The sequence below is a fragment of the Camelus ferus genome, chromosome 29, assembly GCF_009834535.1.
Source record: "Camelus ferus isolate YT-003-E chromosome 29, BCGSAC_Cfer_1.0, whole genome shotgun sequence".
NCBI classification, from domain to species: domain Eukaryota; kingdom Metazoa; phylum Chordata; class Mammalia; order Artiodactyla; family Camelidae; genus Camelus; species Camelus ferus.
Genome location: NC_045724.1, coordinates 19,040,485 through 19,067,853, shown reverse-complemented (window position 1 = coordinate 19,067,853; position 27,369 = coordinate 19,040,485). Strand labels below are relative to the sequence as shown.

General features: G+C 41.7%; 1 protein-coding gene across 2 annotated transcripts in view; it reads right to left on the bottom strand.

Annotated features, from left to right (window-relative positions):
- CRH (corticotropin releasing hormone) overlaps nucleotides 1–27,120 on the bottom strand; it is a 72,763-nt gene extending 45,643 nt beyond the window's left edge. Inside the window, exons 1-5 of one of the 2 annotated variants that reach the window (XM_032469858.1) lie at nucleotides 26,987–27,120; nucleotides 25,300–25,390; nucleotides 14,778–14,923; nucleotides 13,998–14,062; nucleotides 12,874–13,089 (exon numbers count right to left, since the gene is read on the bottom strand). Coding sequence is in view for 1 of the 2 variants with exons in the window: in XM_032469857.1 (XP_032325748.1) it covers nucleotides 12,785–13,089; nucleotides 13,998–14,062; nucleotides 14,778–14,923; nucleotides 25,300–25,390; nucleotides 26,987–27,021 (642 nt within the window). In the remaining variant the exon portion in view is untranslated. Of the gene's footprint in view, nucleotides 1–12,204; nucleotides 13,090–13,997; nucleotides 14,063–14,777; nucleotides 14,924–25,299; nucleotides 25,391–26,986 lie in introns of those variants that run through there. The other variant, XM_032469857.1, reaches the window with a different exon arrangement.
- Between the last annotated feature and the right edge of the window lie 249 nt (nucleotides 27,121–27,369).

Genomic DNA, 27,369 nt, shown 5'->3' with positions numbered 1-27,369 from the left:
TGGAGTTAACAAGCTCAGGAATAAAGTAAGAATATCCGTTCTCCTCACTACTATTCAACACTGCAGAGCAAAATGTCCAATAGGATGTCCTTCATTTAACGACAAAAGCACAGGTAACAAAAACTCAAATCAACAAGTGGGACTATATCAAACTAAAATGCTTCTAAACAGCAAAGGAAACCATCAACATGAAAAGGCAACCTACCAACTGAGAGAAAATATTTGCAAATCAGATTATCTGATAAGGGATTAACATCCAAAATACACAAAGAACTCATACAACTCAACAGCAGTAAAACAGCAATTTAAAAATGGGCAAAGGATCTGAATAGATATTTTTCCAAAGAAGTCATATAAACGGCCAACAGGTACATGAAAAGATGCTCAACATCATTAATCATCAGGGAAATGGACATCAAAACAATGAGCTACCATCTCACACTTGTCAGAATGACTAATCAAAAATACAACAAGTAACAAGTGTTGGTGAGGACGTGGAGAAAAAGGAAGCCTTATACACTGCTGGTAGGAATGTAAATTGGTTCCTCAAAAAAATGTCAAAAATAGAGCTCCCATATGATCCAGCAATCTCACTTTTGGGTGTATACCTGAAAGAAATGAAATAGCCATCTCAGATAGATAACTGCATCCCCCTGCCATGTTCGTTGCAGCATTATTTACAATAGTCAAGACAGGAAAAAGACCTAAGCGTCTATCAATATAAATGGATAGATCGAGAAAAAGTGATTTTCTCTCTCTTCTTCTCTCTCTCTTTCTCTTTCTTTCTCTCTCTCTCTGTACCAGACAAGGACTATGATCTCACTTCTATATGGAATATGAATAAAAAGCCAAATTCTAGAAACAGAGAGTAGAATGGTGGTGGCTAGGGTCTGGGGAGAGGAGGAATTGAGGAGATACTGGCCAGAGAATACAAACTTTCAGCTTTAAGACGACTATGTTTCAGGGACCTAATATTCAGCACAGTGACTACAGGTAACAATACTATATTATATTCTTGAAATTTGTTATGAGGAGATCTTAAGTGTTCTCACCTCACACAAAAATATTGCAATTATGTGAGGTGATGGATATGTTACTCCCTGCATCCGGCACAGAGAAAGAGCAATTAAAGGCAAATAACAGTACTCCAAGCCCTTGAGAGCCCTCCAGAGGAAGGCAGGTGCTTCGGGAAGGAAAATGGTAGGAAGGGACCAGAGCCAGATCCTGCACAATTCTGAAGGGATAGAATATTTACTGGTTTCCCAGGATATTAGTGTTATATGACCACACAAAAATGGAGATTCATGCTGATGTTGCTGCTCAGGGAATATTCTGGAAGACAGTCTGTCTTGTTTGTCCGAAAGGAGCACCAGTGTATTGGCTACAAACGTCAGTTGGTCAACCCAGTTCAAGCAGCTTCCCTTAACAATGCTTTTCTTTCTGTTTTTGTTTTTAACCTCCAATCTTCATAGAGATAGCCAAATACTAGTTGGAAAGAACAGAGCCAACACTGAATTATTCCAAGGATTCCTAAATAGTTAGACCTAAGTGTCAAATACAAAAGAAAGCACAAATATAAGACACCAAGGCCTCCTCTCAGAGAGACATATCCAGAAGAGCCAGCAGGAGTGGGGCTTGAATCCGTGTGCCTAGAGGCATGAAGTGAGAAGAAGGTAACTCGGGTACCATTTGATAGTTCACCCCTGCTATTAGTAACATCATTGAGTCTAGTTTGAGCCAAATCCCTGTCTAACTGGCCTGGCCTGTTATTGTGGGTTCAGTATCAAGCCGCTGAATGAGCTTAATGATTCCATAAAAAACAGGGATTCATCTGTTTCATGTCCAGTTGAACTGCTTATTTAAGGAAACATTTGGTATTTACTTAACATGAAGCTTGTCAAATTAGAATCAATGTAAATTAATTAACCTAATTTCCTCATCGGTATTAATGCTGGTTTCTAGTAGCAAATGCTTTGGAGTGAAAAACACTAATCTGCGTATTTTTCCTAAGTTTCCCCCCATTGTATTCAGCTTTAATTCGCGTGACAAGTTTCACCTCACAAAGTGCTTCCTCCTATTTGATTCTTTCCAAACACACATGGAGGTCTGTTTATATATTAATTTCTACTAGAATCACAGACGTCTCCTCCTGCATGTCTCCTCCCCAAAGGACCAAAAAGGCCTCTTGAGTGGCGATAAATGTCTCATTATAAACACTTAGTTAAAAACTGTGTCACAATTAGAGTCAATCTGGTCTGCACTCTCATGCCAAAAAGCAAAGTCTTTCAAGCTGTGCATTTTTACTATTAACTTTCCAGGGTAGCTTTAGAATCTCAATCAATTCTTTAAAAAATGCAAATGTCCTTTTCCCTTTGGTTTAGCAGTAGCCACTGGGAAATACATATGTATAATTCCTTCCTGGCTATGCATGTGCTGTAACAATTATCAAAGAAGAGACTCCAGAGCCTGCTTGACTCCCTCCAACCTGCTATCAGAGGCCATTTAACGTTCAGCCTTCCCTTTACCTTTGCAAATATGCCTGTTCGTAGGATTTATCTTACTTTGTCCGAACAACACTATTTCCACTTCTGCTGTGGGCTCCTTGGCTACAGCGGTGCCTCCCTCCAACCTCCTCTCCACTGTCTTGCTAGGATGCCCTGGGGCCCTCCCTGGCCTGCCCCAGACAGCTCTCTAGGTCCATCATGTGCACTCTCCTCAACACCCAACCCCAGTAACCTGCCTGCTCGCATCAGGGTGGCACTAGAAGCTCCCAAACACGTTGCAGGCCACGTGCCCTTGTGCCCTTGTGCACCTTCCTCCTGCCTGCACTGTCCTATACCCCGGTGATCTCGCATGCACCCGTCCAAAATCAGTTCAAAAACCACCTCCCCTGTGAAGTCATCTCTCCCTGCTCCCCCTACCCTGGCCAGAGTGGAGGGTTCTCTCCACTATTCCCAAGAGCCTTGTGGGCCCTTCTCTTCCTAGTATTTATACATAGTGCTTAATTATGAGTTTCCTGACTATCTCCCCACCAGGCTATGAGCTCTTTAGAAGTCGGGATTCTTTTCATTCTTGCATTCCCAACTGCTAGAACCATGCCCAGCATCTGGCAAGTAATCAAGAAGCCTTCGTGGAATGAACAGAAGGTGATATACACAAACGTGAGAAGTATGGGTTTTCCGGCTCCCCCACATCCCTGGGAGCATGTGAGCCCCACACTCCTGGAGACAGAGGACCTCTGCTCAGAGTGGGCTGAAATCTCTGACCATGAAAAGAACCTGGAAATGACACCACCATTTGTAGATGCCCTCTCATTAGTTTTCATTTCTGTGCCTAATGGGACGCGCACATAGATCATGGGAGCATGTATGCCATGAAAGGGTCCAGAATATGCCATTGTGGCGTAACAACTATTTTGAGCTGAAGACATCTGAGCTCCTAAAATCTTAATCTACCTAAAAGCAGTCCCTCCCAAATGAACTCAAAATCACTCAACAGTCATAAATCTCCTCCCCAGAAGCAACCCAGGAAGATTGACTCTTATCACCACATCCAAACAGATTTCATCAAAAAAAAATCATATCTCCTATCTGTTCTTCTAAGCGTCCATTTATCTTTCCAAAAAATCATTTGTTTTCCTTAAGTGCCCCTTGTTCCCCTGCTGTTTCCTATTAAGAAGTCATTTGTTTCCCTAGTTGCCCTTCTCCCTCTTACCTTCCCTGAATAAGATGGTAAATAAGCCCCAAATTCTAACCAGCCCTTTGAGTCACATTTTTCTGTGAATTCCTAAATATATACAGGAATAACTATCTTTCTTTCTTTTGTTAAACTGTCTTTTGTCAGTTTAATTCCCAGGCCTCCAGTGAGCCTAAGAGGACAGCGGAAAAGCTTTTCCTCTCTCTCTCACACACACACACACACACACAAACACACATCTGTATTTGTGTGTACATGTGTTTATATGACTGTATACACATAATCACATGGACAATTGCTTATGGCTACAGAGCAAGAGGAGGGAAAAAATTCTTTCTCCTATCAGCTTTGTGATTTACAAGTGACTAGACTTTGGGGCGAGGGGATTTACGACTAAAAACACCAAAAATAAACAGGGAAAAATAACAGAATAACAACAAATGATTGAATGGGGAAAAATGCCCTCGACTTTGCACCAGTCCCTGGTTCTCTGTGCTCCTGGCATTGGCAGAGCTCAGATAAACTGAATCAATGGAAAATCCCCATGTCTTATTTCCATTTCCGGCCTCCTCCCAAATAAGCCTTTTTCTAGCTGTTAACTAACAACATTGACCTTCCCTGTCAACCTTCATGTAAAGAGGCTAGTGAGCAATAATAATGCAAAAGAAGGTGAATCCAAAGGGAGAAAGAATGAACAGAACAAAATTTCCCCACAACTGAACCATTTCCCTGAATGAAAATGACTGGATGTCTGTTTTCTCCTCCTAAGCCTCAAATACAATGATTTAAACCGGTAGTTTCAATGTGAGTTCTCCTCAGTCTGGGTAAGTGCCCCCACGACCAGGGGCACTGGAGATGGGAGGGGATACCCAACCGCCACCTTCAGCCAGAACATTCCAGGTTTGTTCTATTTCAAAGCTGGGCTTGTATGGAAGATTCTGTTTGAAGGAAGAGTTCTAAAGCTAAAACAAACAAATAAAAACAAATAACAACTCCAGTCCAGAAAATGAGGCCATGTGGTTGACGAAATTCTATCTGGCTTTTACAAAAATAAGAATGGCCTAGGACAGACCTAGCAGGCTGGGAGGTAATCTGTAGCATCCCCTTGGTGTAGCCCAGAGAAGGAACCCAGAACTAGAGGCAAGAGACCAAGATCCAAGGAGCATCCTGCTGGATGTGACTGTCTAGTCTTCCCTGCAAAACTCCCAAGTTCCATGAGGGCAGCGACCCTGTCTGTCCTGTACACTGTGGAATCCTCAGGGCCTCACACGCAGTGCCTGGAGAAAGAGGGGAACGGAAGCCTCCCCCATCCAAATTCCTGCCACAGCCCCACTCATATAGTGTTTAGGGGGACACCATTCAACTCCTTAAGGCCACAAATTGATTGTCACCTCCTGGCTGAGCTGGGCTGGGTGCCCTTTCCCCTGAGCTTCTCTGGTGTCCTGCCTAGTCCTCGTCACACCGTATCATCAAGTCCACTTGTCTGTGTCCCCCACACGACCACAACTCTGAAAGAAGGAATCAAAACTTTCACCTCCATAGCCCCAGATCCTACTCAGCCCAGTGCTGGTGCATCGTGGGCATCAAACATCTGTTGATGAATGAACGCAGATGGTGATGGATTTTGCAAGCTGTGCAGCTGGCCCCATTACCTGCCTCCCCCACAGGAGTACAAGGGAACACCTGGTCAGCAGGCTTGAGTAACCTCTGTCCAGACTCTAGCCTCAAGGACAACTAGGTGAGCTGGCAAATTTAGCCCATTCGTCTCCTACCAGCCTGGTCCTGACAGCTAGAAACTTCAACAAAGACAGGGACCCATAGGGTGAAACTTCAGGGCACCAAACCTTTGCCCTGAATGTCATCTTTCAAGTCCTGCTCACGAATGGTTGCCAAAATAAAAAAGGATTTTTTCCCGGTTCTTTTCCTCCCTGACCATTCTCTGAGCCCTGTGAACCCACTCTCCTAGATGAAGACCCTCGAGGTGGAACAGCAACAGCAGACTGAGCCACAAGGTGCAGCTCACTTCTCCTCCAGCGTGTGGGGAAGTGGCGAGGCGTCCCTGCCACTGCTTCCTCGTATCCGCACCTCCTGCCTGTCAAAGGTCGCTTGGCACGGCCCCCTCCCCCTGCTGTGGCTGGAGCAGCCAGGAGCACGGCTTGGCGCCAGCCCTTTGCTTCTATCTGTAGCACTTGGCCTTCTCAGAGCAGGTTTGGAAATTAAAAGCAATACTTCCCACCTCAGCTATGGTAATAATGCTGGATTCATTTGGAAGTGTCAGCCACAACTGTCCTTCAGTAACTGGCACGCCTGAGATTGCACGTGTGGACCTTTTCATCCTCAACTTAAAGAACTGTGAAACGGGGCTGTCGTCTCCTTGAAGCTGCTCACCCAGGGGAACCCAGTCAGTGAATGTTGTGGGGGATTCACACTTTTGTTCCCAGTGTGCTCCGGTTGCCTTGTGGCAGCATAACTCCAGTTTGTCTTATACACATCCTTTCGATGAGCTAAGATCCTTTATGGTGAAAGCAAACTACACAATCAGGTTGAGAGGAACAATGCAGCACAGGTGGAAAGGTGCCCATTCAGGAAGAACTCCACCACTTCCATTCTGCACAGATTCTTTAATGTTACTGAGGACATGAGTTCCTCATCCTCACAGCCTTTGCTTTCCACCACTGGTCATTTCAGTAATAATGGCTAGCTTTTTATTATGTATCACTTCATTAAAAATAATTATGACCATTCATTGAGCACTTGCTAAGCACCATGAAGCCCTCAGAGCAGTCCTAGCTAGAGTAATTATGCAAAGAAAAGAAAGAAAAGGCATTCGCATAGGAAAAGAACTAAAATTATCTCTTTGAAGATGACACAATTTTATATACAAAAAATTTTAAATATAGAAAAGACTTCACCAAAAAAAGTTAGAACTAATAAACAATATTTTCAGTATTTCAGCAACACTGCAGGACACAAAATTAACACATAAAATCAGTTGCATCTCTATATATAAACACTGAAATATATGAAAGAGAAATAAAGAAACAATCTCATTTACAATAGCAAGAAAAAAAATAAATACTTACGAACAAATTTAACCAAGAAAATTAAAAATCTATACACTGAAAGCTGTAAGACATTGGTGAAAGAAACTGAAGAAGACATAAATAAATGGAAAGATGTCCTCTGTTTGTGGAGCAGAATTAATATTATTAAAATGTCCATACTACCCAAAGTCATCTAGAGATGCAATGTAATCCCTATGAAAATTCCAATTGCATCATTCACAGAAATAGAAAAAATAATCCTAAAATTCACATGGAAACACAAAAGACCCAGAATAGCCAAAGCAATCTTGAGAAAGAAGAACAAAGCTGGAGGCATGACACTTTCTGGTTTCAAACTATATTACAAAGCTATAGTAATCAAAACAGTATGTTATTGGCATAAAAACAGATACATAGACCAATTCAACAGAATTAAGAGTCTAGAAGTAAAACCACACATATATGGTCAACTAATATTTGGCAAGGGAACTAAGAATATTCAATGGGGAAAAGACAGTCTTTCCAATAAATGGTGCTGGGAAAATTAGACATTCACATCAAACAATGAAATCAGATACCTATCTTTCACAACTCACAAAAATTCACTTGAAATGGATTAAAGACTTAAATGTAAGACCTAAACCTGTAAAACTCCTAGAAGAAAGTATAGAGGAAAAGCTCCTTGACATTGGTCTTGGCAACAATTTTTTGGATATGATACCAAAAGCATAAGCAACAAAGGCCAAAATAAACAAATGGGACTACATCAAACTAAAAGGCTTCTGAACAGCACAGGAAACCATCAACATCATGAAAAAGGCAACCTCTCAAATGAGAGAAAATATCTGAAAACCATACATCACATAAAGGTTAATATTCAAAATATGTAAGGAACTCATACAACCCAATAGCAAAAACAAACAAACAAACAAACAAAAATTTTGATTAAGAAATGGGCAAAGGACCTGAATAGACATTTTTCCAAAGAAGACTTACAAATGGACAACAGGTACATGAAAAGATACTCAGCATCATTAATCATCAGGGAAACACAAATCAAAACCACAGTGAGATATCATCTCACATGTATTAGGCTGGCTATTACCAAAAAGATAAGAGATAGTAAGTGCTGGTGAGGATGCGGAGGAAAGGGAACCCTTGTGCACTGTTGGTGGGAATGTAAACTGGTGCAACCACTATGGAAAACAGTATGGAGGTTCCTCAAAAATCTGAAAATAGAGCTACTATATGACCCAGAAATCCCACTTCTGGATATACACCTCAAGGAAATAAAATCACTATCTTGAAGGGGTATCTGTTCCCCAACCCCCATGTTTATTGCAGCATTGTTGACAATAGTCAAGACATGGGAACAACTTGTGTTCATCAACAGATAAACATCCTGTGTCCATACAGTAGATAGGCAGATAGACACACAGACACATGCATACATATAAAAACATACACACATATACAATGGAATATTATTCAGCCATAAAAAGAAGCAAATCCTGCCATTTGTGAAAACATAGATGGACTTTGACGGCATCATGCTAAGTGAAATAAGTCAGACAGAGAAAGACAAATATTGTATGATATCACTTATATATGGGATCTGAAAAAAAAAAAAGCCAAACTTGTAGAAACAGATTAGAATGGTCATTGCTTGGGGCTAGGGGGATGGGGGAATTGAGTATTTGTTGGTCAAAGGGTATAAACTTCCAGTTATAAGATGAATAACCTCTAGGGATCTGATACATAGCATAGTTAATAACACTGTGTTACATACATGGAAGTTGCTAAGAGGAGCTCTTAAGTGTTCTTACCTCACACAAAAATATTGTAATTACGTGAGGTGACAGATATGCTAGTTAATCTTATGGTAATCATTTTACAATATGTATCTGTATCAAATCATCACATTACACATCTTAAATTTACACAATGATATACGTCAGTTACATCTCAATAAAGCCAGAAAAAAGAAGCCTTCATAGCAATCTTCTGAAGAGTCACCTTTGTCCACACTATTGGAGAAGAAACTGAGGGTTTATTTGCCAAATGCTCAAATGGTCAGTGCGTGGCGGACCCGCATTCCAGGCCAGGCTGGCTCAACTCTGGGGCCCATATTCTTGACTCAATCACCCACAGCACCTTCAGGTCTTCAGAAATAAAACTTCGAGTTGAACAGAACTTAACTTTGTCCTCTTGCACTTCCAGCACAGAGCACATACACTGATCTTACTGACATAACTGGCATCGTTCTCAATCATCTCCCCCACTCTTGCTGCCCCTCAGTTGATGAAAACAGTGAGATGAGGCAAGGAGGCCACCTGAGTAGAAGCCCGGAATGAAGCAGCACCCAGGAGATGAGAGTGACCTCCCTGTACCCAGGTAAACCTCCAGCAGACTGGGCCCTGTGGGGACGCTCGCACAGCCACACTACCAGCTGTGCCTTCGGTTCCTGTCCACGCACTCTCCTCAGGCTGTGCAGAGATGACACAGGCTCCCACATGCCTCACAGAGATGAAAATATGCCGTAGGCTCCTACAAAAGTCACTCACTGTGCCAAGGCGACGGGCTATGCTGGACAGGAGTCCAGGGCTTGAGTCACAAGGGTTTGCAGGAGCAGAGAGGAAACTGAGAAAGGACCTTGGCTGATCCCTGAGACAGGACCAAACACATGAATCTGCTTTGTTTTTGTTCACTGCTAATTCATCCACGTGGATAAAACGAGCACATTTACAAAAGTGAACTTGGCATATTTAATCAGAGCATCGTTGATCCTGCAGGAGCTGGAGGTGCTCAGGGAGAAGAGGACTTCATCCCCCTCTGCTACTTAACACTTTCCAGTGGCTCCCACTCCCTTAGGGAGGAAGGCTGGGCATGTTGGCCAGCACAGCACAGTTCCTGCTCCAGCCCCAGGCCACCCCCACTCCTGTGCTCCCAGCTTCCACAGATGCTCTCAGACACTTGCGCTCCCATCTTCAAAGTAGCTGTGCCCTGTACCTAGAACACCATTTCCCCGCCCACCTTACTGCTGACACCTACTCATCCCTCACATGTCTGCTTACTCACCACCTCCTCCTGGAGCTGTCTCAGCTCCCTAGAGGTCAGGTCAGTACATTTCGTAAGTTCTCTCCAAAAGCCCCTACTCCCCACTGAAGCACTCACGCTGATGGAAATGGCTTGTTATTAGTTGGAAAGCTCCTTGACAGTAGGGTTCAGAGCACTGGCTCATACTGTGCATCAAGTTGAAAACCTGAACTTAAAAAGGAATGGAGTAAATGAATACACGGTGTTAAGCCTGATTCATTCCCACTGCCCCTGAGAGGCCTCTTCCAACTTCTCTAGAAATAGACCCCTCCTGTCTTGTTCACAGGCCTGTCCAAGCGGGGAGTGTCAAGCCAAGTATGCAAGGGGTCTTTGAATTTTGACTGTATCCCATTAAAAATATAATCCATAACCTGGGCCCAAGCTCCATCCATCAGGCACCAAAGGCCACACCTGCCATCAACAGTAACAGCACTGACCTTGCATCAGCACCAGGAAACGAGGAAAGTGATGCAGGCCCAGCACCTCGGAGACTCCAGCATCTGCACCAGCCCTGCTGGACGGCCTCTGGAGGACCAAAGAGCGCTTCTAAGAAGCAAAGAGGACCCCTGTGCAGCAAGACAGGAAGCGTGCAGCTCTAAAGTTAAGCCGATTGAGAGAAATTAATAAAATGTTACTTCATCATTTTAGATGTATGTTCATTTTTCATCTGGATTAAAGATACACTGCATTGTCTATATGAATAAAAACATGCTGCCAATTAATGTCGACGTGCTGAGGAGAAGGAAACCCAATGTAGACTCCTTTTAATGCTAGAGCAGGCATAAAGCTGTGTCTTTATTACTGAGGTTAATCGGATTAGGCTGAGGATTTTCTGGCATTTTTCTGCCGTTGGAGTTGTCTGAAGGAGACTTCAGGGGAATAGCAGCAACATGCCAGTGAGCCTGACTGCACCATTTGCCCCCGTGCAAACTCCACCCGGCAGGACTCACACCCAACGTCTGCCCCACCCCTTAGACTCCTGAAAAGTGGCCTGGGGAAGACACCTTCCAGGCTGTTCGCCCAGTTCTCAACAGGCCTGCTTCTCTGGAAAATGGCCCCTGACAAGCTAGGCATTCTGGGCAGATCTGTACTCTGTGACTCACCCTCTGGCTATGGGTGACCTTAGTTGGGCCAGAGTTGGAAATTTGGAATCAGGCTAAGAGCGTTCAGTTTCAGTCTGGGCTGGCACCTTGAGCAGAGGCAACATAAGAAGCCAGGAGCTTTGAGGACAACCATTTTCTGCCAAGTGGATCAAGCAGTAGAGAAAGCTGGGGTAGAGAAAAGAAGCAGGAAACAGCTGCCGAAGAAACAGAGACAAGAGGGGCTTCCTGGATCCCCTCACCTAGACCCTCTCTGCTCCCTCCCTCAACACTCCCCCTCTGGCCCTAGACCCCTGTCCCTTGAACACGAATGACTGGACACCCTCAGACTCCATGGAGCTCTGCCTCCACCTGACGGTCTGACCCTCCCTGACTTGCTTGGAAGGGCACTGATCTCCGTACCACATCACATTTCTCTCCCCAGATCATGACTGCACAGACACCTTGCTTTCCCAGCACCCAGATGTGTATGACAGGTATGTGCTGAAGGAGCAGGTATCACCCTCTTTGAAGGTCTCTCCGCAGAGGCTGCTCATTCACTTGCTTCACACACACCATGAAAACACAGGGACATTTCCCTGCTTCCTACTGCTGCTACATCACTCCTCCTCCCTTGTAAACACAAAAAGCACAGACACAAAGCCAACAACAACTACTCCTCTCTGGGATATGTGACATCACAGTCATCCCTAACATGGACCTTCAACAGCCCGTGGTCGATTCCATCCATCAGAGGTTCTCCTCAGGGTTTCACAGAATCCATTTCAGGGTAAATATGGGAATGGCCTGGTGAGAACCGATACATCTAGTCCAGGTAACTACACGGTTGAGACTAGATGTGCTAAAGAAAGAGGAGAGTTGAGTCAGTTCTGGTCAGTCTGGCTCATGTAAACAGCTCAAGCACAAGTCAGCTTTGCGGAAAGGCTCTTCGCCCTTCGACCTGGCGGAGCGCCTGCGTTCCCCACTAAAGGTGAGCTGAGTGAACACGACAGCTTGGGGGCACTTGTCTGAGACAAGCACTTGCTTGACGCCATAAATAATACTCCAGATTCTTTATATTCCATCAGCACCAAGACAGAACATCACCTCCATTTATCCCATTGTACAGAGCCAGGATAGGAAGGTGGCTCAGGAATGGAAATGGGTGTTGGTGGGGGTGATCTGGTCTCCCCTTCCAAGGCTCTCATGACCTCTACATGGACTACTTATCTCTGAGCAATTAAATCCTTATGGGGAGAAGTACTGCAAAGAAAATTGTAATTATACACATGTGCAGCTGCCTACGCCTCTCTTCAAAACCCTTTTATTTCTTGGTCCCTGTGTAACATGACAGTTGCGCATATGGAAAGCGATTAGGACCGGGAGAGCTTCCTTCCACAGAATCAGAGAGCAGGTGAGCAGTGCAATCCCTGGCCTGCAGCAGAGGCTGCGGGGGAGAAGGCACGTGCCCAGCTGACAGGTAGGGTGTAACTTGTTCTAAGAATCTGCCAAGAGGGTCTACCACTGGGTGTGAGTCCTAGGGCAGAACACACCATCATACACATAGACACACATGCACACACTGTTCCTGCCCACCCCCCCCAACCCCCGCCCCGGAGCAGCTCTGGCATGGGCTCTGCGGCACAAAGAAGCCCTGGACACTCGCAGGTGGGTGGGATGGCAGTGATGTTTCCTCTTGTTCCTTGGTCTTGGTTGTTGTCTAAACTCTCAAGCTCAAAACTTATGCATCATAATCAAACGGCAAAATTATCTAAAGCAATCATGTGCATCTTACTTTCCATTTCAATATATCATATGAATTAGGTGCCATTACATAACTCAAAAGCAAGTAATTAGCTCATGAAATCCTTAACGTCCCAATAGTCCATCGTAGGAAATATCAACCAAAATAGAAATTATATGCTGCATGAGACTCCCTTTCCAGTTCACCTCCTCACCTAGACGCTCAAGCACACGAGCATGTGTAAATCCATCGTTTGTGGCCCTGCTGCAGGCTGACCTCAGATGAGCCATTACCAGGCCTTCCCTCACTGATCTTCTTCCAGACTCTGTGCCCCAGCTTCCAAGCCACATCTCCTGGAGCTCCCATGCCCACTCTCCTGCCGGTCGCCCCTCTCCACTCGTCTGCCAAGGAGAAGGCCCGGCCCCTTCTCCTGAAACAATGTACCAGTTATAAGCACATTACAATGTCCATGACGCCAACCAACTAGATCATTCAGACCTAAATTGTTTTTAGAAAGCTCGAGGTAAATTCATCAGACAGTTGCCAAGTCTGCGCTTTAATTAGCGGCAGCAACACACGGGCTGACTGAACCATTTCCAAACAGACGGTCTAGTCATTCAAATACCTGACTGATGAGGGCTCCGTGCTGGCCAGGCCTGGTGGGGGAATTGACATGGTTGATGGGAGAAAGGGGAAACCAGCAGGAGCAGCAAGACTCCCCTCCTCAGAGAGGCGTTTAGAGTTCTGTTTAAAGCCCTATGTCATATTCAAGAGGTTTTCATGGGTTAATTTTTATATAAACTGCTATCTTCCCAGTTTCAGAACAGAATAATCTGCACAGCAATATTCATCTTAGCATTGCTTATAATCATAAAAAACTGGAAGCCTATATAGGAGACATAGTTAAATGGAATAAGATGCCTCCACTCAGTGGAATATTATGACATAATTAAAACAAGGATTCTGAAGGAATGTTAAACAATGGAAAATGCTTAGGATATAATACTCAGTCAAAAGGCAAAGGGAACAAAGTGTGCATAATACATGTTATGATTTCACATTTTGAAATAACACTTATGCAAAGAAAAATAGAGCCTGGGAGACAGTTCACCAAAACATAAATCGGGGATATGTTTAGGTGATAGGATTATCGGCTTTTTTTCTTTTTCTTTCTACATACCTATGTTTTCCAAATTTAATGAACATGTACACTTTTTAATGAACCTTTCTATTATAAATGCTTATTGGAAAATATAAGTAAACTGTCTCAGAGGTCACATATAAAAAATCACAGGGAATCAGAAGACATAGGTAAGAGAATTACTATATGAGACTAACCTGTGCATCTGAAGGAAGATGAGGAAAAGCTGAAGAGACTTAGAGGCTCCTGGGGCAACTGCCCTCTGGAAAAAAAAAATCATAGGACTTATGCTGTGGATATGACCCCGCCTTTCTCTCCTCCCTTCTGCTTTACCGCAGAGAAACAAAGGCTCAAATGACACTTTTCTTCTGAGAACGAGAAGCAGTACACTGAAAGCCTGCCTTCACCTGGTGCATTTTTAATTTTGACACCTCCTGCTCTGAAACTCTCAGGAACTAAAGCCAGACCTCAGGCATCTTATACGTCCCGAAAGAACTGCAATTCCAGATGTTTTTAATCCATTAGAAGACTTTATTCCTGCAGACTATCACCTCTCTGTGGAAAGGAACCAACTTTGTCTTATTTATCACTGCAAATCCAATGCCTAGCACAGTACTTGGTCCCAAAGGATGCCTCAGAGCATGTCTGTTGAATGAATGTTTTCAAAATATTTTCTTAAAATCAAGGTTAGCCTAAGCAGAAGTTGAAATGAGTTCAAGATGACTGAAAATTGTATTTTATCATATTGAGGTATTTGGTTTTTAATTTGCTATGACTATATGTTATTTAGACACACAACTTTGCTATTTTAATTAGTTTAAGAATTGGCCAAATTAACACGTGGAGTTGTTATCTTTAACGCAACTGTTCAACCATAAGAGAAGGAAGATAAAGCCAAACAGCACCATCTACCCAGTGCAACTTACGTGGATAAGACAGAAGGCAAAGGGAAGAATAACCACTCCCAGAAAGCCTACCTGTGGGGCAGCCATTTGCTTCCAGGGCTGGAAGGAAAACAGGAGCAGCTGTGTTGAAACCTCCCAGCCGACGACTGGACCAGGAGACATGGCGCCCACGAGTTTCCCATGATGCTGTGCTCTGAGGCTCCGCTGACAAGCGCCACCTGGAAGCCCAATTCAATCAAAGTTGCTTCCGTGCGGCATTTCCTATCATTAGTGCACAACATTTCGCCAGTTCCTGGGCTACACAGTTAAGTTCAAAGACTTCACTGGCTCTTTCCTATCCTGTCTGCCATCTCCTCAGTGAAGGGCTCTGTGTATTCTTCATAATGAATATGAAATAACAGTAATAGCAAAATGCTTTAAACAGGCAAAGCACTGGCAGGTGTCAAGTGCTCTCCCATCAGTATCGGACTCTCTAACCTTCGGAGTCAGAATCGGGAAATAACACTTAGAAAAACTTTTAAGGAAATGGGATTACTGAGTTTAGCAAAAAGAGCCATGTGACAAGTGTGGGAACGGCTTTCATAGAGGGACGAGCTACTTCTCATTTCCTCTAAACGAAGAACAAGGAGAGCCCTCTCTCAGTCGAAACTTGAGGTGCCTAACTTAGATGTGTTACCTTTGGCTCTCTAACAGTCCTTCCCTGGATTTTTTTTTAAAGTAGGGTAGAGTCTCATCTTTCTGAGATGCTTTTAAACAATTTAATCTGAATGCATAAAATGGAGTCGATGGTCTTTTAAGATGCTGCACATTCAAGAGCTTCAAGTGGAATTTGTACCTTGTCGTTTGATGGCCAGTTCAATTCTAACAAACATTTCTAAAACACCAGACATGTATTCCCACACAGATGACGACCTAAGAGCTTTCTCATCCATTTAAACCTACTGGTTGATCTTCTCTCCTAGTTACTGGGTACTGTCCACCCTTCTTCCTCCAACTGTTCTGACCTGTTTCCTCTTTCATCCTCTCCAAGTACCTATGAACTCACACTATATCTTGCAATGAAGAGGGGGCTTTTCCCCTTAAATCTTATAGTCCTTTTTAAAGAGGATTATTAACCACTGTATCGTGGTCAAATTCCAATGTGGGAAATTACATTTTGCCTCCCTATAATTCCTGCTGTCATTTTAATTAGAAATACTATTTAATATCCCACTCGAAATAAAACTTGTTGCAGAGAGGGCTGCCTCAGAGGGGCCTGCCTTTTCTAGCACAGAGGAGACGATGTTTCAGAGATGTGTGACTAATACTCCTGGGGCAGGAGCTGAGTACATTGGGATCCTTTGGGAGTAGAGGCACCTCCAAAGGCTCAAATTGATTTTTATTTTATGCCTGAGGTAGACAATCCCATAAGACAGATTTTTCCCTCCAGCATTTTGCAGCATTTTCTGAGATTCAGATTCAAGGCAAGACCTGCTTGGTATTACTGTGTGGATGACGCATTACACGGAGCTGACTCTGTGACATCATGTCGTCTTGTTCCCAGTTAGAGCAACCCGATGTGCCCGCCCTGCACACCCCAGCTCTGTGAGTCACTGTGTGATAGATTGTCCAGGAAATGCAAAACGATGCTTTTCTAAAAACACAAGATTAAAATTGAGGCTTCCGGCCAGGGAAGGTACAGAGGAAAAAGTAAACTCTCAGGAGGGGCAGGTTCTCATTTCTGTTTTTCTTTTCCTAATTGTTTATAAAATCCTACAAGAGATTATAGTTTATAAATAAGCATTGCAAATGGTTATTGTCTTTGATATTTTATTGCCTCAAAAATGAAGCTTCTTTTTCACCAACTAGAACTTTCTGTTATAAACAGCTATGCCACTCCACATCTTTAAGATTTTATCATTAAAAAGGGCAGAATATCTATGTGTGCACTGTGAATGCTGAACACCAATTGGCTACATAGGCTCTGCTTGTGCCTGAAAAATTCTGTAATACAAAACAATCGTGATACATACGAACTTGTAGTGGGCTTGAATAATGATAGAGTAAAATAAAATATCAAGGATAACCTCCTAAAGAGAAAATTAAAATTTAGTCTTATCCAAATACTTGTAATCTGAAGGGTGAAAAAATCATGTGCTGGACCTCAAACAGTGGAAATTCATCATTTAAAATCCTTTCTTCTCTTGTCTCCACCTACCAAATTTCAGTCAATAAATTAATTACTGAACTAAAGATCCGGTGAACAAAAATTGCAGAGAAAGAAACAGTAGAGATTAATCAAGCCAAGACGTTAACAAGGATCGAATCTCTGTCTGGCAAGGATGACCTTTCCAACCCAAAATATAGTTCGTCTTACGCCTGGATCTTAAGGCACGAGGACAGCCAGACAAATTAGCAAGTGTCCAGCCCCCAGGGATGAAATGCAATCAGGCAGAGAGCACACACTAACTACCTTCCCTTTCCTCAAAACCACTCTCCTTCCCCTGCTGGAAATGCACTGTTAATGGGCAGGGCAGCATTGTTTTGGGCTTTGGAAGCTACAGGCTTGATTTGGACCAACATCTGGTTAAATCCCAAGGAAGTTTGCCCCATGAAGGTGACACTGTGAGTTCCGTAAAGGAGAGGTCACTCTGTAGTCACTTAAATAGGTAAAGAAACCCCTGGAACCACTGCTGGATTTGGAGGTCAGCCAACCAGGCAGAACCTGAAGGATGCTCTGGACCCAGACACTCTAGTGCACCCCCAGAGGAATTTTGTTCTCTCTGTGACACCGTCCACTTGTCTAAGCACATGGAGTAATGAAGGTCACTCAACTTCTCTTCCTTGGGCCTGGGACTGAGAACTCAGTGGGGTTTTTCCAGAAATACTTCATGTTATAGGAGTATTTGTGTCCCAAAAATGCATTCCCCTTGGCTTCACAGTTGAAGCATGGGATGCAGAGGTGGGAAACTGAGAATCAGCTTTGCCTTTTTCTCAATAATACTCAGGGAAAGTCATGGGAAACCTCAATAGTGGTCCCAAATGGGTTCAAAGTCAATGTCCCAGAGAAAATAGTAACAATTACAGCTATTTTTTAAAGTTGTCAAAATTTTGAAGTCATAGTGATGTTCATCCAAGAACTCAGAAATAACGGCAATAGCATGGTTTGAATTGCACAACAGTAAAATTACCCAAAGGTATCTGAGACAACATGGCTCTGAGGCTTGTGGATTTGATCATAGCTTCATTGAAAGTACCTGCCCTTTTTACAAAGACCAAGTCAGTCAGAAGAAGGATCAGTCAATTGTGGAAGCTCTTACAGGTACTAGCTATTGATGTTATAAAAAATAATTTAATAGTTGCATGAATAGAAAGTGCCAAACTGTTTCCCAGAGAGGCTGTGCCATTTTTACATTCTTACCAGAAATGTGTCAGTGATCCAGTTTCTTTGCATCTTCATCAGCATTTGGTATTATCAAATATATTTTTTCAACCATTCTGACAGGTGTGTAGTGATACCTCATCCTACTTTGAATGTGCATTTCCCTGATGGGTAATGATGTTGAACATCTTTTCATGTGTTCATGCTGTATGTATATGGTGAAATGTCTCTTCGTGCCTTTTGACTACTCAATAACTGAATTATTCCTTTACCACTGAGTTTTGAGAGTTCTTTGTATATTGTAGATACTAGTCCTTTGTCAGATATGTGATTTGCAAGTATGTTCTCCTAGTCTGTAGCTTTTCTTTTATCCTCTTAACAGGGTTTTCCACAAAGCAAAAGTTTTAAATTTTTATCAAGTCTGATCATTTCCTTATATGAATTGTGCTTTTGCTGTCCCCCTTAAGAACCCTTTGCCAAGCCCTAGACCCCAAATTGAGTTTTCTCCTATGTTTTTCCTAGAAGTTTTATAACTTTGCATTTTATACTTAAGTCCATGATCCATTTTGAGTTAAATTTTGTGTAAGGTATGAAGTTTAGGCAAGATTCATTTTGTTGCCTCTGGATGTGCAGTTGCTCCAGGACTATTTTTTATAAAGGCTATCTTTCCTGTATTGAACTGCTTTTGTACTTTGGTCAAAATCAGTTGCACATATTTGTTTAGATCTGTTACTGAGTTCTCTATTTTATTCCATCGATCTAGGTGTCTAACTCTTCATGAATACCAAACAATCTTGATTATAATTGCTTTATAATTAGTCTTGATATTGGATAGGATTCCTCTCACTTTATTCCTCTCTTTCAAAATAGTTCCTTCGCCTTTCCATATAAACTTTAGAATAATCTTATCTATAGCCATAAACATTTTGCTAGGATTTTAATAGGACTGACATTAAACATTTTATTTAGAGAGAACTGACATTTTTACTATGCTGAGTCTTGCAAACCATGAACATGATATATCTATTTACTCAGATCTTTGATTTTTCAATCAATGTTTAATAGCCTGTGGAATATGTCTTGTTTATGTTTTGTTAGATTTACACTCATTTCTTTTTTATTTGAGCAACTGTGAATTGTACTGTACTTTTAATTTGTGTCTACATGTTCATTACTTGTATATAGAAAAATAATACATTTTTTTGTGCTAGTTTCACTTAATTGTTCTAGGAGTTGAGATTTGTTCATTTGTTTGTCTTTTGGAGGAGTTCTTTTTAGTTGATTCCTTGGGATTTTCTAAAGAGACAATTATGTCATCTGCATATTGGGGCAGATACGTTTCTTCACTTACAATTTGTATGCCTTTTACTTCCTTTCATTTTATTGCATTCACTAGAATTTACAAAACTATACTAAATAAGAGTGGTGAGAGTTAACATCCTCACCCTGTTCCCACCTTTAGGGAGAAAGTATAGTCTTTCACCGTTAAGTCTGATGTTCGCATTAGGATTTTTGTAGATTCACTTTATCAAGTTGAGGAAATCCCTCACCTCTGAGAGTTCATTGTTTTTCTTTTTTTGAATCAAAAATGTTATTTTTTTTCAAAATAAATTTTGCATCTATTGATATGATTACATGTTTTTTTTTTCTTCTTTAGCCTATTAATATGGTGGATTACATTGTATGATTTTCAAATGTTGAACCAGCCTTGCATCTCTGGAAAAACCCATTTGGTCATGGTGTGTGATTCTTTTCACAGCAAATTCCATTTGCCAATATTTTGTAAAAACTGTATCTATAGATTCATGGTGGATATTGGTCTATAGTTTTTTCTTTTTAGCAATATATTTGCCTGGCTTTAGTATCAAGATAATATTGGCTTCATAAAATTAATTGGAAATGCTTCATTTTCTTCTGTTTTGAAGAGATTGTGTACAATTGGTGTTGGCTTCTCTTTGTTAGTATTCTCCAGTGAAAACTCCTGGGCCTGGAGATTTATTTTAGGATGGTTTAAATTATGAATTCAAATTCCTGAATGGTTATAGGAATATTCAATTGTCTATTTCATATTGGGCAAAGTTGTGGTAGTTTGTGTTTTTCAAGGTATTGGTCCATTTCATCTAAATTGTCAGATACATGTATGTAGAGTTGTTCATAGTGTTCCCTTAGTATCCTTTTGATACCTGCAATGTCGTTAGTGATAGTCCCTGGTTTCATTCCTGCTACTGGTAATTTGCATCTTCTGTTTTTCCCTTGTTAATCCTGCTGGACGTTTGTCAATTTTACCAGTCTTTTCAAAGAACCAACTTTTTGTTCCATTGATTTTCTCTACTTTTGTTTCTAATTTCATTGATCTGTGCTCTTATCTTTATTATTTCCTTCCTTATGCTTGCTTTGGACTCACTTTGCTCTTCTTTTCTTAAGTTCTTGAGGTGAGAACTTAGATTACTGACTTGAGACTCTTCCTCTTTTCTAATGAAAGCATTTTAATATAATAAAATTTCCTTTCAGTACTGCTTTAGCTGTGCCCCACAAATATTGTTATGTTGTATATTCCTTTTCATTCAATTCAATGTCTTTTTACTTAAATATAATCAAAACCTATGGATTACCTAGAAGTTGTATTCAAGTCTCAGACACCAACTGCACATGTGAAGGAGGCGGGTTTCCTAGCTTCTTATGCCCTTTCGTGCAGAGTGGGAGAGTTTCTCTAAAATATTTTGATCAATTCATATATCTTAAAGACCAATAATTTCAGCAAAAATATTTCTAAAAGCCATTGTACAAAATAGCAAACTATTAATTTCACCAAGAAGAATACATTTGTAACATTAATAAAGTGTCTAATCCCATTTTGATCCAAGATAAAGATGGCTGGAAGGGTTGACGGGCTGTCTGTAAAGTGTGTAATTTGGTTAAGTATCAACTAACCATCCCTAGAAACATGCAGGCCGCCTGTTAACTGACTGCTCAAATGTGAATGGACTCCAAGCAATTCATACACATTCACTTACAAGTCTATACAGAATTGTTTAAAACATAAAATTGTTGACCAGATAATGCACACATTGTTTTAAATAATTTACCCTCCCTATTCTCAACAACCCACTTAGAAGGCACAGCATATTCATACATCAGTGTAGGATGAACCTTCCAAATAAAAAATTGTGAAATACATTACTATTATATTTTTACTTGCAAAAACTAAGTAGCTATTTCTACCCCTTTTCTCATTTTTCATGAAAACATCTACCAGCATTACCCTGCACATCATGGGGAGTGCCAATTCAATCACTGAGAAGTAAAGGACAGGAGGAAGGACAGGAGGAAGGCAGAAGTAGTGAACAAAGCATCTTACAGCTTTTCTAGAAGTGGAGCAGCTGGTAACCATGCTGTATTGCAGAGTCACCTGTAGTAAGCTTCTGAAAGTCACTGCTTTTCTGAAAATTACATTAAAGTGGAATAAACACAGTATTCTTTAGAAAAGCTGTTTCTAGACTCTTTTTTTAAAAACTTCATTTCTGGTGGAACAGAGGGAAAGCTACAATTACCCAGCCCCCTCCCAGGAGAGTGGTTCTCAAAACGTAGACTCCATCCCAGACTGAGTCAGAATCTCCAGAATGAAGGTCCAGAATATTTAACAACCTCCCAGGTAACTTGGGAGATTGCCTTTGTGCCTTGTGGAACTTAGTTTGAAAAACACCATTACAATTAGTTTAACAGTCAACATAAAACAGAGAAGAAATTAGATCTCTATGGGGGAACACTGAGTGGAAACAGAAAGACCAAAAGCTCCAATCATGGTGAACAATTAAAGGGCAGCCAGCACAGGTGGTCTATGGGTCCAGAGCATGAGGGTCCCTGCACCCCGAAGACCAAGCCCAGGCCAGGCTGACTTCCACTTGCTTTTGCTTTGTTGAGCTATGATGTGAATGGTCATATAGGAAAACGCGGGGGCTTTTTCTTTTCAAATTCCTTTCTTTATATGAAATAAACTTTTAAAACTATAACTTATTGAAACACTTTGGTTCTTATTGAAATATCTTACTGTGGAAACTTGACATTTAAAGAGAAATCTATTAGCCAAAGAATGTCATTAATAAAAGGTGTTCTTTCTGAAGCTGACATCAATGATTTAATTGATCAGTCCCATCAGCTAACATCAATCACTAAAAAGACATGGGTAGCATTCCAATCAGAAGACAGAAAGGGTTTGGAGGAGTATGTGGCATAAAGTAAAATACATATAGAATAAGCAAATACCTATGCTTTCAAGTAACAAAACAAAACAAAATGAGCCTTCATAAACCAAACCACTGCAAGCAGGCAATGTTCATTTAAAACTGCTTTTACATGAACTGTTTATGTTTTCAACATTTTCCAACTTCTTGTATTGCTTTTCCTCTATGCAGGGATTTCACAATTTTGCATGTAAAAACAAAGCAATATCTGACTATATTTTAATATCCTTTAAAAAACCAAAATGTCCAAGAAAGCGATAAATAGATTTATAAATATATACTTCCAAAGAATATATAGTAGCATAGGGGAAAGTTCTTTATCAATTTAATTTTTTAAAAAAAAAAAGCAGAGATATGGAACCATATTTCAGTATAACGAGCTTGATCCCAATTTTGTAAACATGTGAGCACCTATGTTTATTTGAGATATATTGGAAAAAAAAAAAACTAGAGTGAAATATACCTAAAATGTCAATAGTTAACTTAATTTTGGGTTTTTAGGAGTATATTATTTTCTGCTTTACACATTTTTTTTTGTTTTAAAACTGTCTACAACAAATGTATATTCATTTTATAATTGTATTTCTTAGGTGAGCAAGTTTGCATTCTCTCAAAGTAATTCTAGGATCTTTTTCTACTTATGCATGCATGGTGGGGGGGTTCTACCCCCAACCCATTTGAAAATATCCTTCATACACAAAGACATTGACCTCAAATTTCAGCAAAGATCACTGAAGCTTTAAAATTCTATGATCCTAGACATCTCTCAATGCCATATGTTGGCATATTTACTTTATACATAAACAAGTTATAGGATAATAAGAAATCTTACCGGAACCTGATGTGTCTGCCATTTTGCAATTCACATTCTGTTATACTAACTTTAGGCTTTATGGAGGTTATTTCAAATAGTAACAACCGAGACTTCACCTGTTGTGGAGTTATAGCTCAAGGATATAAATCATACGTACATCCTGTTCCTAATTAAGGAAGAAGATTGTCATATATCATTGGAGACAACATGACAGCTGTTTCTACCATGCCAGCTCTTGCATCCGTCAAAATGTTGCCTAGAAATACTTGTGAGGATAAGACAAGGTTATATATACCACCACCCCTGAGGCTGAGGATGGTTGCCAAACACACATGGACAAGACAAAAAAAAAGTTTTGCTACGTAAAATCTTTACTCTCAAGTTATTCCAGCAGCATATATAGCAAAGAGAGGGTCTGGGATTCAAGAAGAAAATGGAAAGGGAATTCAAGTTCCAGAGTTGCTACATAGGAGAGATTTGGGGGTAAGAATCTCGCTGTTACAGAAGAAAGGCACCTATCTGGAAGCTGTAGTCAGTCAGGTACCAATGATCCCACTTATTACCTTTGTGACCACTGATGAATCACACAGCTTCTTTGATCCTCATTTGTTTCACTGGTGAAAGGAGAATTAAAATATCAAATGGATTGGATGATTATGAGAATGACATGAAGAAATATATGCAAATTATTTAGGTCAAAAGTCTTTTGGAATCCCCAGTAAATGCCCATTTATTTCTGGTCCATCTGTGAGGAAGAAATTAAGCCATTTGGTTGCTGTCAGGAATTGGGTTCCATTAGCTGAATTTTCACATGAAATATATTTATTACTGTGGATCAAGGTCAAAATTTTTTGAAAACGACCTCTTTAGAGACAAGAAGGCTCTTCAGGCTGTCACAATGATTCAGAGTTTGAAAGACGTGAGATAGGAACTAATTAGGAAGAGTGTGAGCGCGGGAACCCCAGGGGTTGCTGAAACAAGCCTGAAGTGTCCATACTTCCTGTACTCAATCAATAGTACATTGTGAGCCAGCCATGACACAGGCAGAGCAGACCCTAGATACTAGAGAGATGTGGTTCCCAGGATGCTGGGGGTTAGCAGCTTCCTTCATACTCCCCAAGGGAACTGCTGGTCCCCTCTGCTGGATTTTGTTCGCCTCCTGCTCTGTGGTACTCCTCACCTAGAGCCAGATTTCTCACCTCCCTTCTGCCGTGCACACCGCCTGGGGCTGAAACCTGTTGTCGTTCCTCCCCATGTCCCCTCACTCAGAGCTCTGTGGACTGATTGCATTCCATGGCCAGTCCCCACACGCTCTCCCCCTCACCTCCCATCCTCTGGCCCAAAATAGAACTGACTTCCCACAGTTCAACTGATAAATCAGAACAGATGAAGCCCGTCTCCAACATGAAAACCTTGAAAATTTGCCATCACCGTAAGTTTGAATAACTTACCTTGCATGTCTTCACGTGCCTGGGCTCCCAAGAGGGCTTCTCCTTGTGGGCTCCCCTTGCTAAGCGGCTTGTGGGGCTGCCTTGGCATTCCGGGCTTCTGGGTGTAAGCACCCTGTGCCACTTACACCATTCTACCCCTGCTCCTGCTATCTTGGGATACGCCTTTGCTGCTGCCAGGACAGTCACTTGCTACTGCCAGTGATTTACCAGCAATCAGCAGCAATTAGCAGCAGCCTGACTTAACACACATTAGAAACCACTCAGCAAACTCAGAGGGAAAAACCTCTGAGAATTTCAGAGGATGGCTGACCTCTTCCCATCCTCCAGCTGCAGAGAGAAGCCGTACACCTGTTTCCCCAGACCTCTAAAGAGGCTGCCAATGTACACTAAATCTTGTAAACCCAGAAGAGGCTATGCCTTATTGGGGTCTGCAACATATCTTTTCAGAGCTGCCTCCTTGAAACGTTTCAGCATGCTCAGGTGTAGCCAGATGGCAAGCAACTAGCTTCATGCTGTCCTCAGTGATGAAGGCTCAGAAGTCACTCACCTTGATGAAGCGCCTTCCATCAGCAAAGTAGCACCACAGGATGAAACTGAACACCCTCATTATTCCAGCCAAGCCACCAACTGGCTGTGCCCACCAGCCAATGCCCAGAAGCCAAAGTCTTAAAAGACATCAGTGTGGAATTGCTGGTCATTTCTTAGAGAAAACCAATCAGCAACCTACCTGCATGTTATTAAACACACACTTATTGGACCTCTCCAACATTCCAGGCACAGTGCAGGTACTGGTCTTCAGAGCCGAGGAGCTTAACAGCCTGGAGAAAGAGAGAGAGAGAGAGATCTAAGACGACAATTATAATAGTGTGATAAACACCGGGCACCGGGGAAGCCTATGAGGACACCGAGAAAGGCTTCCTGAGAAGGTGATGCTCAAACAAAGCCTTATTCAGCCATAAAAAAGAATAAAATAATGCCATTTGCAGCAACATGGATGAATCTACAGATTATCATACTAAAGTCAAGTCAGACAAAGAAGAATATCATATAATATCACTTATATGTGGAATCTAAAAAAAATGATACAAATGAACCCATTTACAAAACAGAAACAGACTCACAGACATAGAAAATAAACTTACGGTTACAAAAGGGGAAAAGGGGAGGGGGGATAAATTAGGAGTTTGGGATTAACAGATACACTGTACTATATACAAAATAAACAACAAGGATCTACTATATAGCACAGAGAACTATATTCAACGTCTTGTAATAACCTATAATGGAAAAGAATCTGAAAAAGAATAGATATATAAATATATGTGTAACTGAATCACTATGCTGTACACCTAAAACTAACACAACATTGTAAATCAACTATACTTCAAGAAAAAAATAAATAAAAGAACAAATAGGAGTTAGCAGGGCAAAGACAGCCGAGGGCACATCATGCATGTTTTCAGGGTGGTTCTAACTCATAACTCTGATGCTCTGAGATGAGAGAACGTGGGGCATTTGGGGAGATGCACTAGGGGGTTAGGGGATGGTCGAGGTGGCAAGAGATGAGACTGAAGGAGGAGAGTCAGTGGAGGCAAAATTTAAAGAGTTTCCTGATGAATTCTAAGGCTCTTTCAACCACTATCTGTATTTTTCTTAAAAACAGAACCATGAACGAATAGAATATTAAAGGCAGAAGAGAACTTGGACATCAACTAATGCCATCTATTTTATACACAAGTAAGCCAAGTCCCCGGGAGGTCAAATTAGGATTGGAGGCAGCCCACGGAGTTGATGGGATGATGGCAGCTCACGTGTGTAGAAGATTCTACAGTCCACCGAGCTCTCACTACCACAGATCAGTAATGGAGGGGAGTGCAAACAAGTGGGAAGACCTCATCTCTCAGCAGCCCACAACCACTGCCCGGCCGAGCGGTCTTCAGGAAGCCCTTCCAGGGCTCCGTGCCCTGCCTTCACGAGGCCGGATCACTGGTGCTCTTCCCGGTTCTGACACTCCATGTTGCTAGCATCTGACACCACAGAGCTTTGACTGCCAAGTTGGAAAGAAGGTAACTTCCTATGAGGACCTACAGTTAATAATTTTCTGAAGGTCTTCAGGGTAGCTCTAACCCATAACTCTAATCATAATCCATTTCCTGCTTAAATGAACTGGTCATAAATAATCTAACGTCACCCTTATTGAAACTGTCTGCAATTAAACCCCCAAACAAGATGCCTCCATAATCTCTAGAAAGCCCTCTGACCCCAGAGAAATCATTATCTCTCACTTCAGCTGAAACTGTTTTATGATATGAAACCAAAGACCCAAAAGGAGAGCCTGCTTTCTTTTTTCGGTTAATTTTGGGCACTGAAAACCTACAGGGACATTTCATAATAAAGAAATGAATAAATCGCACCTTCCGCCTTTCTCATCATTTATTATTAAAGACATTTGCGGGACAGCAGGCTCACATTACTTCGAACCCATCCAGGCCTGCTGGTAATCCTCATTATGAGCGAGGAGCACAAGCCGAGAGGCCCTTCATTTATCGCCAGTGGAACAGTGTGGCTGTCACCGCAAGGGCTGAAGACGCACGCGGGAACTCCTCGGCAGGAGCAAAAGGGTTCCTCAGCAGCGGTGACCATGGTTCATCCAGACAACCTGAGAAACAAGAGAAAAGAAAAGAAAATGTAAATTTGCTAAGTTTTTCAACAATGGCCTTTTTAAAAAAAAAACAAAGTTATGTGCTTCAAAGCACTGTGCTCCAGTGTAGGATCCAAACATGAAAAAACTCAGCTC